Source organism: Pelodiscus sinensis, chromosome 13, assembly GCF_049634645.1.
Source record: "Pelodiscus sinensis isolate JC-2024 chromosome 13, ASM4963464v1, whole genome shotgun sequence".
NCBI classification, from domain to species: Eukaryota; Metazoa; Chordata; order Testudines; family Trionychidae; genus Pelodiscus; species Pelodiscus sinensis.
Genome location: NC_134723.1, coordinates 722,337 through 736,177, shown reverse-complemented (window position 1 = coordinate 736,177; position 13,841 = coordinate 722,337). Strand labels below are relative to the sequence as shown.

Here is a 13,841-nt window from a genome sequence, read left to right as displayed (position 1 = left end):
CCAGGCACCCGCACCCTGCCCCCCAGCGCCTCCTACCGCCGCGCCCAGGCACCGCACCCTGCCCCCCAGCGCCTCCTACCGCCGCACCCAGGCACCCGCACCCTGCCCCTGCCCCCCAGCGCCTCCTACCGCCGCGCCCAGGCACCGCACCCTGCCCCCCAGCGCCTCCTACCGCCGCGCCCAGGCACCCGCACCCTGCCCCCCAGCGCCTCCTACCGCCGCGCCCAGGCACCGCACCCTGCCCCCCAGCGCCTCCTACCGCCGCGCCCAGGCACCCGCACCCTGCCCCCCAGCGCCTCCTACCGCCGCGCCCAGGCACCGCACCCTGCCCCTGCCCCCCAGCGCCTCCTACCGCCGCGCCCAGGCACCCGCACCCTGCCCCTGCCCCCCAGCGCCTCCTACCGCCGCGCCCAGGCACCCGCACCCTGCCCCTGCCCCCCAGCGCCTCCTACCGCCGCGCCCAGGCACCCGCACCCTGCCCCTGCCCCCCAGCGCCTCCTACCGCCGCACCCAGGCACCCGCACCCGCACCCTGCCCCCCAGCGCCTCCTACCGCCGCGCCCAGGCACCCGCACCCTGCCCCCCAGCGCCTCCTACCGCCGCGCCCAGGCACCTCCACAACACCCTTGGCACCCCAGCACCTGCACCCAAGCATCTGCTAACCCTCCACCCTCTGCACCCCAGCACCCACTCCTCTGTGTGGCTCAGCCTACCCAGATCCAGCCCGGCTCTGCAGGAGACTGAGCGTGCTGTAGTGTAAGATTCTGAAACCTGTGTGATGTGCATTTCTCTAAAGAGATGTTGTGGTGGGAAATGCTGATTTTATGACTCAGCCATTCTGTGATAGATAATGGCAAGTGCAAAGTGGTCTGGGTTGGTAACAAAGCAGAATGTAGACTGAGTCCGCCGCCCACACCAAATAGATCACAAGAATCTAAGGAGCTTAGGTCTCCCTGCAGTTTACTCTGGCGCCGCAGTGCTGCAGCCCTAGAGCCGCACAAGATCTGCTATCCCCAGTCACTAGCCCGTTAATCGAGAACAGATGGGCAGAAGCAGAAACTGGAGGCTTCTCTTTGGCAGGGATACGTACACATGCAAAGATGGGAGCGAGACCTCGCCATGCGGAAAACCAGTGCTAAGGAGGCCAGTTGAGCCAGGGCGGAGTGCAGCCACAGTGCCCAGCGTGGGCAGGCGGTGCGGGTTGCCTTGCTTTTCTTCCTGGAACAGGCCCTGCAGTGTTCCCTTGTGAGCCAGGGCCCAGGGGAGAGAGCAGTGCTTGGAGGAGCAAAAGGTGCCGCCAGGGTCATGTTCCCCTCCATGGCTCATCCTTTAAAAGGGGGGAGGGGTAGCTCAGTGGTTTGAGCATTAGCCTGCTAAACCCAGGGTTGTGACTTCAATCCTTGTGGAGGCCGTTTAGGGATTTGGGGCAAAAATTCATCAGGGATGGTACTTGGTCCTGCTGTGAAGGCAGGGGACTGGACTCAATGACCTTTCAAGGTCCCTTCCAGCTCTAGGAGATAGGCATCTCCATTAATTTAATCCTATGTGGGGAGTCTGTTGGCAACAGACTCAGTGGGTCCCCCACTGGGGTTAGACTCAACAGTGCCAGCTGCTGTGACTGACCGGGGGGAGGCAGCGGCAGGCCTCTCTCTCTGTGGTCTTTGTCATGTGGGAACATGTCCTGTCTGACTTTTGCATCGTCTCCACTGGCACTAGAGATGGCAAGTGGGCACTGGAGAGGGGTGTTGGTGCTGGCAGGTGGTTGGTTGGTACCGGGGAACCTGGGCCAGGCTGGATTTCTCAAACAGACGTTGGACCACACCTGGTTGCAGAAGCACTTGGTACCTAGTTAGGTCATTGCTCTGAAGAGGGGCAAAGTGCCTCCTGCATGAAAAGGAATTTCAGTCAATTGTCTCTCTCCTTAGCTTTAGGGTTGAAATCCCTACAAATCGAGCACGTGACAGTCACCCAGGCACTTCAGACAACCGTCCTGGAATCACTTACTGGCCTGTGTTCATGGCATCCCTGGGAGTGGAGCATGCCCCGGAGTCTGGGCCGGCTAGCCCCACAGAGCAGGAGCTTGCAGTATTCTAGCTGTGAACTGCCTTATGCTCCCTCCTTACCCCTATTTACAATTTAGTGACAGGAAGAGGCCATTGCTGAACATTCCCGTGAGCGCCACAGACAGAAGGAAGGAACCGGGAGACAACGTGTCAGCTATGCCTATACACCACTCCATGGAGCCTGGCGGACACCTCTAGGGGAAACTCATCCCAGAGTGGCGCATGCAACATGCACACCCCTCTGCTGGAACGAGCAGGCCTGTGGCCCTCAGAGCCTAACAAAAATACAGGTTGAACCTCTGGACTGGACTCCCTGGGCTGGCAGGACCACAGATGTTGCTAGACGAGAGAGCCCAGCCTCAGAGGTTGAGAGCGGCTGGGAGCAAAGCCACTTTGGTTGGTGGCTGGGGCAGTGACCTGGGGCAGTGACCTGGGAGCAGCTGTCGCCGCTGTGGTGCTTAGAGCAGGGGAACCCCTGAAGCAGCTGTCCTGCCGCACATGGGGCTGGGGACCCTCGAGGGCAGCTTCCACCTCAGCACACAAAGCTGGAGCCAGGGAACCCTGGGAACAGCTGCTGCCCCATGCGGGACAGGGAGCAGAGCCCCACGAGTGAGCTGGGGCAGCAGACCCAAGCAGGTGTGCGGGAGGTCAGGTGTCTGGGTTCTCCTGGGGCAACTGCCAGGAGGGGAGAGCTGGGAGAGCCCGGATGCCTGACCTCCCTGGTCTGGCAAATTCTCTTGTTTGGGTTCCAAGAGCCCGTGGTCCGGCAAGTTCTCTGCCAGGCCCGCGAGTGCTGGACAAGGGAGGTTCAACCTGTCTGGCTACAGCTACACTATACGTTTTCTTGGAAAAAATATGCTAATGAGGGACTCATTTGCACGAGTCACGATCTCATTTGCATATTTTCTGCTGATCCATTTTTGCGCAAAAACAAGCAGTGTGGACATTTTCTTTTTGTGCAAATGCCTCTTTTCTCGCAAGATCCTTATGCCCCAGAAAAGGCGGCTCACCGATGTTGTGGGGAAGGGGGTTTGCACAAAAAGAAAACATCCCCACGGCTTGTTTTTGCGCAAAAACCCCAGCACAAAAATGGAGCGGCAGAAAATAAGCAAATGAGATCTCGACTCATGCAAATGAGTCCCTCATTAGCATATTTTTTGCGGAGAAACCTCGCAGTGTAGCCCTAGCGTGTATGTATAGCCGCAGGAGCTTCTGTGGGCAAAAGCCACTTCTTCAGATGAGATGATCTTGAGCGATGATCCCGTGATACGATCTATATTGGTTAGTCTCTATGATGCCATTGGACCACTCGTTTTTAAAGCTACTAACACTGTTACCCCTCTGAGACTAGGCTGGAATGGCCATGAGCAACCACGCCCCGAAGAATCAGCCATTTTCCCAGGCCCCAGGGAGCAGCCAGGCAGAGTCTGTCCCAAACCTTTCTTAGTCATAAACCTGCCTTCTGTTTATCATCTTCAGGGGCCAGCTGCTCATGCACCAGGACTGCTCAGGGCTGGGGGTTCTGCTCCAGCAGGATTAACGGCAGCCCAGCCTGAGTGTGACTGATGAGCTGGGGAGCTGGGAGCAACGGGGAGGCGAGGTAGTTAGCACAACAAAAGGCTCGTGGGCAAAGAGAACTGAGGCTCGGTCAGGGTCTCCAGTCCGGTCAAATGACAGGAAATGGAAGGTGGGCTAAGGCCGGGTGTGCGCACTGGGTACCAGAGCTCTGCCCCCAGACTTCCTCAGCTTGTGTTCCCAAAGACTAGACGTGCGGCTATGAGCAAGTCGCTTTTCCTGGGCCATGACACACGCTAACGCCACCTAGTTTTGAGGGACTAAAAACACAAACATACAAAGAGTGCAACTGAGAGAAGGGATGGGGGAGCGTTTATAACATTCAAACTTGCACCCACAGCCGTCAGGACACTCAAAGTTAGGGGCATGCCATGCATTGGACAGCCAGATAGCTGCCTTTCCTCCCAAGGCCCCGTCCCTCCCCGGAGCGCAGAGCTGCCCCCGCCCCCGCCCCCGCCCCCGCAGTGCCCAGGGACCCAGCGGGAGTGGCTGACATTGCAGGCCCTCGGATAGCTTCCGCGGCCCAGAGTTCAGAGCGGTGAAGGGCATTTCTGTGCCAGCGCAGGGATCAGGCCTCCCGCATGGTCAGACTTGCTCAGAGGGTTAGCTCAGTGGGTTTTCCTTTAGCCTGAAGAGCAGGAGCCAGAGCGGATGCCACCTGGTGACGAGTGGTCTGCTGTTTGCAGAGAGGCAGGCACGACAGGATGCAGCTGTGGGTACCCTAAGATAGAGGGTGGCACTGGTCGAGCACTCCAGTAACCCTAGTGCAGAGACAGCGCAGCGTTGGACGCCAGCCCCACACAGTCGGGGTCTGGCATTGTTAGCCACACGGGCAGCAGGCCAGGGCTGCGGACACTGTCCTGGAGTGCAGGCAAGGTCGAGATCAGAGCCTTGCAGGGAGCTGGGGCGCTTGGGTCTGTCCCCCGTTCGGGGTCTGAGCTGTTCTCAAGAGCATGGGAATCCGGCACCGTGACCTTTGCTCCCACGAGTGGCCCCACAGTCATCGGCAAGCGGAAAGGGGCTAAAAGCAGAGGCTGATTGTCCTTTCCAGAGCACGCACGCTGAGCTGGCAGAGCGGCTGGGGTTTCCTATTGCTGCCGTAGGGTAGGGGCTGACTCACTCTTCAGAGCCACAATCCCCATACCTCAGTCTCCGGCTTACGCTTCCTGCCCTGAACACCTCACGTACCCGCTGCAGCATCTGTTCTCCGAACTGTCAGGCATCAGCTGGAGGGGGCCAGCAGCACCCATCACACAGAGGCAAGGCCTGCTGGGAGGATTGGTGGGGATCACTGAAGCAGCACAACAGAGATGCAGCATGTTAGCAGGAGCCAACCTGGACTTTGCTCAAAGCGGAGGGGCTCTGGGGAGCAGGTCGACCTTCCACATCCTGATGGTGAGGGGAGGGAGGCAGCCTAGACAGTGCTGGTGTTAGCCCATTGGGACCCTAAGCAGGATCCCCCAATTACCGTACTAGTAATTAATAGGGGGGCCCTTGAGGTGCTCAGGGCCCTGCTTAGCGCTCGTGCTGGCTCTGGCTTACAGCTCTGCCAGCTGCTCCTACTCCTTCCAATTTCACTTGTGTTTGTGTTCATGGAGTGACCCTCCCTGCCACTGGTTTCTTTTTGAAAACAGATTGCAAGAGCTGTCACTGCTGCCTGCCTTCCCCTCTCCCTCCCCAGGTAGAGACCCTCAGCCCAGCTTTGTCTGGCGGCTGATGCTCGTGGGTCAGGCAGGACTTGCAGAGGGCCTGGTGCAAGAGCAAAGTGCTCTGCACTAGTCGTGGGAGGCTGTGCTGTCCAGTGGCTACAGTAGAGAGCTGAGAATTGAGGGCTGGATTTAATTCTCCATGACTCAGCACAAATGGTAGCACTATGTATTCCCTTTGCACTGGTGTCGGTGACTATAAGATGGAGACGTATGAGATCCACGGGTTCTGCTGCAGACTTGCTGGTGACTCTCCCTCACGGTGTCTGTCCCTCCAACTCCAAGAGACAGCGCTGCAGAGGAAGGCCCAGGGGAGTTTCATTCCTTGCTGTCTCCAGGTTCCTGGGGCAGGTGAGAGACGGAGCCTGTGGGAGGCATGTTGATTTTCTCTGCCTCCGCCTCTGCCCTTGCTTTCGCTTCCCTTCCCGGTACAGCGATAAGCATCTGCGTGGGTCACGAGCTAGAATCTGCAAAGTGGAAATTGTATGAAGGGGAATTTGCTTATTTTCATATTAAATTTCCTCCTGAGTCTGCAGGGTTCCAGGGCGTCACTAGCTCAGGAGGCTAGCTGAGACTCAGGGGCAGCAGGGTTAAAAGAAGCCACAAGAAATACTTCACACGTGGAACTCCTCGCCAGAGGATGTTGTGAAGACCAGGACTTTAACACAGTTCAAAAAAGAGCTAGATAGATTCATGGAGGACAGGTCCATCAGTGGCTAATAGGTGGGATGGACAGGGAAGCAATTTCATGCTGTGAGTGTCCCTGGTCTCCGTTGGCCAGAAGCTGGGAGCAGACAGCAGGGGCTGGCTCACTCAATGATTGTTCTATTCACTCCTTTTGAAGCACCTGGCATTGGCCCCTGTCGGCAGGCAGGATACTTGCCGAGGTGGATCACTGGTCTGACCCCGTGTGATCTTTTTTATGTTCTTATGTCAAAAATAATGCTAATCAAATATTTACCACAGAGACTCCCGAAGAGAACCCCTCCCGAGCGTGACTCTGTGAGAGAAGGACTTTGGTGCTTTATGGCCTCCTAGGATGTGTGTTGTACCAGTGTCCCGGTCACCACTCGGCCATTGTGGAGCAGTGTCACTGGGACAGCGTCCCACGAGCACGCTGCTCCCTTCCCTCCAGCGCACTCCCGCTGGTTCCCTTGGCCGGCGCAGGCCCAGAGTCCAGGGCTGCTTGTCTGTGAGTTCGCCTCTCACCAGAGCTGTCTCATCCATAAGATGGTTCTGGGTGGTCTCCCTGGGCCCCATGCTTTGGGAGCCCCCATGAAGACCACCCTAACCATCCTACAGACAGGATGGCCCACACTGACGTTAGCCTGAGGGGTTACCTGGGAGGCCTGGTGCACTGCCGCCATGCCACGCCAGGCCTCCGGTAATGCCCTGCGTCAGTCTCTCCAGAAGTGGAGAAGGGGGGCTTTGGGCAAGAGGTGCCATGGGGGCAGGAGAGGGCATGGCAGGGGTGGGAAGAGGAGTGCGGGGCAGAGCAGGGGCAGGGCTTGGGGGTAGGAGTGGAGTGGGGGTGGGGCAGGAAGAGAGGGTTGCCTCAGGCCCACACCTCCTGGAGACAGCCCTGTGAGGGAGTGGAGAAGGCACCTTGCTGGATCTTTCAGGCTCTTGCTACTCGCTCCCACTTGCTTGCTCCGGCTGCTGTTGTTTGTCGTGCCACCGTTCGCTCTGTGCCATCACCATCCGTTGCCACCTGCCACTGTGACCAGTCTCTCGAGGGCCCACCCAGCTCTGTGGGGGAACCTCGCAGCTAGTGCAGGCTGGGCTGCCTCTTCCACAGAAGCACCATCCCTCCCTCGAGAGGTCTAAGCGCTTAGACCTGGCTATCAGGGACGTCAGCTCTAGCCGCCATTGAACAAACGACTCTATGGGGCCTAAGCAGCTCTGCCTTTAAACAGGGGAGAGGGCAGGACAAAACAGTGCAGAGCCACACCACCGCGCAAAACCCCTCTCCGGCACCTCTCTCCCCCCGGGATCCGGCATGCAAACTAGGGAAGTTACATTTTGATTAATTGCTTAATCAAATAGTCGATGCAATTTGCATTGACTTCGATTAGCCAATAAGGACGCCTCTGCCTTTGAAGTGTAGGAGTGGGGAGATGGGGAAATCTGGGGGAGAGGGGGGGTGGGAGAGGCAGATCTCAGAATAATGAGCAGTCACTGCATAGAGCCGGGCCGGGGTGGGAGGGGGAATCAGCAGGCGGCTCCCATCGCACGGTTGGTGCCCATTCTGGGAGCGGGACTGGACCAGGCTGTGACAAGATGTCCATGGGATGCTAGAGCAGGCTGCTCCACAGCGGCACCAGCAGAAAAAAGGGCCCCTCTTGTGAAGCGCGAGGCACCTCTCCCTTCCTTGGCGAGCAGTGTACCAGCGAGGGCCTGCATGCCAGTGTGCGGTTAGCAGCCCCAGCGAATCAGGGGAGTGGTGGCGAGCGGGGCCGTCGTTCCTGAGCACTACTCTGCAGCACAGGAGCCAGTCGGCGATACCCCAGCCAGCTCCGTGCACTTGTTTTGTCAGTTTCTCTCTAAAAAAACTGGTTTCAATTCTGATCTGTGTGCTCAGCAGCCCTCCCACCCCGTTCGTTTGGAGACTGTCAAGCTGCCAATTACGTTTTGGGTCTCTCAAGCCACATCCCATTGCTAAAACCCCAGTAAGCAGCAACCAAACCAGGTAGAGAGCGGAGGGCCGGCGACCAAAGCAGGCGTCACTGTCAGGAAATTCTACCCCTACCAGGGTTTAAAGGGCATGAGCTCAGAGCAGAAACCCCCAGTCGCAGCGAGCAGGGGACCTGAGAGGAGCTGCTGAGGTAGGTGACGCTGTCCTGTCCTTTTCTGTCTTCATGGTGACTCTTGGGGTGAGCTGAGTCATTTTAGGGTTTCAGGCACGGCTGGCTTCTCAGAGGCGGGTTAGTGGGTACAGATGACCTTTCCCTCTATAATTCATTGAAACAGAATTTTCTCAGGTAGGTCAGGAGAAAAATGAAAAAAAGGAGAAATAGAAAGAGCTGGGGCCAGATGCTTGTCTCACCCTGTGCACTGACGCTCACAGCACGGTCCTGGCGTACTTGGTACGCTCTCACAGCGACACGCAGAGAGCCCCTCCGGACACCATGCAGCTGGTGGCACACAGATGCTCCCAGCCGCACAGGCACAGGCACGCTCACATCCACCGCACAGAGAGGGCTAGGGCCCGAAGATCGAGTCCAGGCCCCGCCCTCACGGCCGGACCAAGTATTATCTGGACAAGAAGGGGGCAAACTGCAGCCCATGGGCCACAGCCAGAGCCCATTGGGCCCTTCAGTCCTGCCCCTGGGCTCCCCAACTCCTGGGCAACACGGTGAGCAGGAAAGGCTAGCTCCCCTCCCAGGCAGCCTCAGAGCTCCAGTCGGGGCGGGCCAGGCCTGGCTGTTTGGGGAGGCACAGCCTCTCCAACCCAACCCGCCATACAATTTCCCTACCTGCTGTGGCCCTCAGGCCAAAAAGTGTCCCATCCTGATCTAGAGCATCCCTGACAGGTGTGTCCCCCACCTGCTCTTGAATCTCTCCGGGGCGGAGATTCCACAACCCCCCAGGAAACTTAGTCCAGTGTCTGACCCCCCTGGCAGCAGGACGTTTTTCCTAATGTCCAACCCAAACCTCCCCTACTGCAGCTTAAGCCCCTTGCATTGTCCTAGCATCAGAGGTTAAGAAGAATAATTTACCTCCCTCCTTCTTGCAACAGCCTTTACGTACTTGAAAACTGCTCTCGTTCCTTCCCAGCCCTTCTCCAGACTAAACAAACCCACTTTTTTCAACCTTCCCTCATAGCTCCTGCTTTCTAGACCTTCAATCGTTTTTGTTCTTCTCTGGGCTTTCTCCAATTTGCCCTCATCTTCCCTGAAATGCGGTGCCCAGAACTGGACACAATACTCCCGCTGAGGCCTAATTAGCACAGAGTAGAGCGGAAGAATGACTCCTCGTGTCTGGCTCACAACACTCCTGGCCAATGCATCCCAGAGCGATGGTTGGTCTTTTTGACTGTTGACTCATATCTAGCTTGTGGTCCACTGTGACCGCTGGATCCCTTCCCCCAGCGCTAGACTCTCAGTTCCCATTTTGCACATGTGCAACTGCTTGTTCCTGCACATCGCATGTTCCTAGGGATTTGCACAAAGGCCCCTCCTCTGCGACACACTGGCCCAGGCTCACAGCAGCTCTGTGCAGCATGGTAGAAACTCCGCGACTAACTCAAGTGATCTAAGAGCCTGAGCTTTTAAACTACTTAAACATGGCAGCGGGGAATTCAGACAGGCCCGTGTCCCTGGCACTATTTGTGCAGGGAGAGGGTTGGAGGTTTTAGGGCTTTGGAGGGTGGAGGAGAGAGAGAGAGGGGTGTGTGTGTGTGTGTGTGTGTGTGTGTGCGCGCGCGCGCGCCTTCCCCAATATTGGACGTCTAGAAGAAGATGCATATTCCCCTCTCCCCCGCCCTTGTCACTGCAGTGGGAGGTGACGTGGCGCTTGACAGGAAGGGGTTGGACTCGAGTTCCCCACTTCCACAAGCCCCGGCATTTGCTGCTCTCCCCGGCAGTCACAGCCAAGCCCGTTCCTGGAAAGCTCCTGCCAAGCTGCGGCCAGGCGGTTTCTGTGTCAACAGCCCATTGGCGCTGGCGGGGCAGCTGTCTGACTGCTGGCTCAGGGAGACCTCACATATTGGCCACAGCAGGCTCCTGTTCTGAAGCTTTTCCTCGTAACCCTAAGGGCCAGAAATGTTCTTTTAAATTAAATCTCAGACTCCATGGGGTGCAGGTCACCGGCAGGGCATCTCAGGGTTCACAGGCTGCCCTCCATACACGTGCATGCAGACAGGCTCCCGAGCATGCTCACGTCTCCAGTGCCTGTACAGTTACACCAGACTGAACACCCAACGATGCTATAAGAGCACGTACAGGTACACAACATGCACACTCCCCTGGATGCACTCCTTTTCACACATGCTCCCTTTCACAGCAGGGGTGAGCCGTGTGCACTGCATCCCCTAGCCAACAAGAGGAGTTTTATTTCCCCTCTCAAGGGCTCACAGGTTCAGGTCTGAACAGCATCTGAGAGCAGGGAACATAACATAAGAACATGGGAACAGCCATACTAGGTCAGAGGGACCCTCCACTGGGTCCATGGTCCAGCTAGCCCAGTGGCCAATGCCAGATACCCCAGAGGGAGAGAACAGAACAGGCAATCATCACCTGATCCCTCCCCTGTCATCCATTTCCAGCCTCTGACAAACAGGCTAGGGACACCCACCATTCCTACCCATCCTGGATAATAGCCATTGATGGATCTAACCTCCATGAATGTATCGGATTCTTATCTGAACCCTGTTGAAGTCCTAGTTTTCACAACATCCCCTGGCAAGGAGTTCCACAGGTTGACTGGGTGCTGCATGAAGAAAATTTTCCTTTTGTTTGTTTTAAACCTGCTGCCCATTAATTTAATTTGGTGACCCCTAGTTCTTATACTGTGGGAATAAGTAAATAACTTTTCCTTATTCACTTTTTCCACATCAGTCCTAATTTGATAGACCTCTATCATATCCTCCTTAGTCTCCACTTTTCTAAGATGAAAACTCCCAGGCTTTTTAATCTCTCTTCACATGGGACCCGTTCCAAACCCCCTAAACTCTCTGAAAACTCTGGCATGCTACAGCTGGCAGCCCTGAGGAACGGTCCCCCAGCATGAGCCCAGCCAGTGCAGTGGCCTTGGTGCACGTTGATGCAGTGAGATCAGTGCTGTGCATTGTCCCTTTTGTAGCTCCCGTCAGTGGCTCCGAGTTACACTGCTGCACAGATGCGGCAGTGTGACTCCGCTGGACTTCCTGCAACACACCAAGGGCCACAGCAAACGCACAGGAAGCAAAGGCCAGAGAGGAAAGTGGGGTTTCAGCTGGAGCTGAGAGCTGAGCTAAGACAACAGAAAGACACAGGGAGGCGAATGCGATGGCAAGATTATGGAGCAGGTGGCAGGCGAGAGCCAGTCCAGGCAGCATGTTCTAGGGAAAAGGCTCCATGTTCAGGGTGCAGCTGCAGGGGCTGGCTTGGCCTTCCCTGGGGTAAAATGGGGAACACAACCCTTCTGTCTGCTCACTTGCTGTCTGCCTGAGCGAGGTGGCACTTTGCTGCTGGCGTAGGCATGTGCACTCTGAGGGCTGAGGGGTTCACCATGGGCTGGCTGGCTGCCCCGCCCTGCCCCCCAAGGCCTCGGCCCTTCTGGGAGCACAAAGCGGCCTGTCCCTCCGCCCTTGCCCTGTCAGCTTCCCTGGGGAGGGCAAATGATACTCTCCGCTAACCACTCTGTGCACCTGCTGGATCTGCTGCCTCCTCGTCCCAGCACTGGGCTCCCGTGTCCTCGGGCAGCGTCCGAGTCACACACATTCTAACACCCCTAATCCAAACAACCCCACGTCCCCTTGTCTCCCCAGGCCCTTGCAGCGCGACGATGGGCATGTCTTTTCCCACCAGCGCGGCGTTCACGGCCTCTCAGTCAAACAGCTCCCACTGTGAGATCCAAGATGGCTTCCTGGCAGTGACCCTCCCCGTGATGTACTCCCTCATCTTCATCAGCGGGCTGCTCAGCAACATGCTGGCCCTCTGGGTGTTCTGGTGCCACACGCAGAGGAGCACCTCCATCACGGTGTACATGAGGAACCTGGCTCTGTCGGACCTCCTGCTCTCCCTCTGCCTGCCCTTCCGGGTGGCCTATCAAAACCAGAGTGGCCCTTTGATCCTCTGCACCATTGTCGGGGCTTTCTTCTACCTCAACATGTACGTCAGCATCATGTTCCTCAGCCTGATCAGCCTGGACCGCTACCTGAAGATCATTCGGCCTCTCCGGCAGTTTAAGATCCACACGGTGCCTTGCAGCACCCTCGCTGCCAGGGTGGTTTGGCTGGCCTATGCTGTTTTCACGCTGCCTTTCTTTTTCGAGACTAGGGGAGCAGGGGCCTGTGCCGACAAGTGCTTCCACTTCAGGAGCAAACGCCCACTGGGGGCAGCTCTCAACTTGGTCGCTGTGGCCACCTTCTTCATTCACCTGCTGCTCTTCCTCTATTTCTATGGCAAGATCTCGGCCAAGCTGCAGAAAGTGTCTTCAGGGAAAGCCCAGCAGCAGGGCAGAAGGCCAGGGAGTAGGGCCATCACAAGAACCGTTGTGGTCCTGGCCATCTTCAGCGTGTGCTTTGCCCCCTACCACGCTGTGCGTGTGCCGTACGTCCTGGCCCAGCTGGACGTCATCTCCAGCACGCAGTGGAAGCAGGCTCTCCACCTCGCCAATGAGCTTGTCCTCTGTATCTCGGCCCTGAACAGCTGCCTGGACCCCGTGATTTTCTTCTTCTTCTCCAGCAGCTTCAGGAGAGCCGTGCACGGCACCATCCACGGCAAGCTGAAGAGAGTTGTTCTGAGGAACCAGGGGGCCTTAAACCACAGTAAATCCATCACAGAGCCAGGGCTGGAGTAAAGCACTTTGGGGCCGTGGGCACCAGGAGCGTGGCCTGCCCACATCTCCTTACACGGGACAGAGCCCATAAACAGTCAGCTCCCGTCACCATTACCTGGCTAGCGAGGGCAGGCCGAAGCCTGAGCCTCTTGCAGCAGCCCCCCACGTACTATGGCCTGGGCTTGGGGGCCCAGCTTGGCCAGCCCTGGGCGGGAGGACGGACGAGGCAAAGGATACCAAGGTGAGCTGCCCAGCCAACCTTACAGTGGCAGAGAGCGGAGTCCCGGAGGTACAGGCACTGTCTCCTCTCCCTCCTCATGCAGAATGCGCCGCTGCGGACACACTGTGTTTGGCTCCGTACGGCCCCACGACCCTCGTCTGCTGTCTGGCCCAGCGAGCGGCACCCCAAGTGTTTGGGTGCTCTATGCAGCCGCGCATGCTGTGTGCTTAAGGATGGCCCTGAGAGGAGAGGGAAACGATGTGACTCCTAGGTCACAAGAGCACCCTACTGTGCATCAGGGGACATAGACGGGACAGCAACCCGGCTTGTAAAGACATCCCTTCCCACGCACAGGGAAATCCAGCAAGAGCACCAGGTGCAGCAGGAACTGGCTGTGGGTGAACACCTCCGGTCCGGTGGGGGGCCGCGGGCGGGCCAGGGGCCAATGCTGTAATTTGAAATAGACAAGTTGATCTGTCTCTGTCTGGTGCCAGTGTCTGTTACGGCAGGTTAATCTCCCATTTCTGGACAGCTCCTGCCACAAACCTTTCACATTTTCTATGGTCAGTTGTGTGCACCACGTCCATTCCCTGCCAGGTGTCCGTAGGCTAGCGGCTCACAGCCAGGCTCTGGGAGGGGCATGGGCTCCAGCTCCTGTGACACGTTGTACCAGGGAAGCGCTTGAGGGTGAAGTTCTCAAAACCAAGACAATGACAGACTCAGGTCCCTCAGCCCCTGCCACTATTTACAGTGACATTTAAAGGTAACTTGCAAAAGAAAAGCAAACTCCGGTTTC

General features: G+C 57.4%; 1 protein-coding gene across 1 annotated transcript; it reads left to right on the top strand.

The window, feature by feature from the left end:
• The first annotated feature begins 8,032 nt into the window (after positions 1-8,032).
• Positions 8,033-12,942, top strand: LOC102453698 (putative G-protein coupled receptor 34). Its single transcript, XM_006111360.3, has 2 exons — positions 8,033-8,168; positions 11,813-12,942. Exon 2 carries the CDS (start codon positions 11,830-11,832, stop codon positions 12,844-12,846), a length of 1,017 nt encoding a protein of 338 aa, XP_006111422.1. The 5' UTR covers positions 8,033-8,168; positions 11,813-11,829; the 3' UTR covers positions 12,847-12,942.
• The last annotated feature ends 899 nt before the right edge of the window (positions 12,943-13,841 follow it).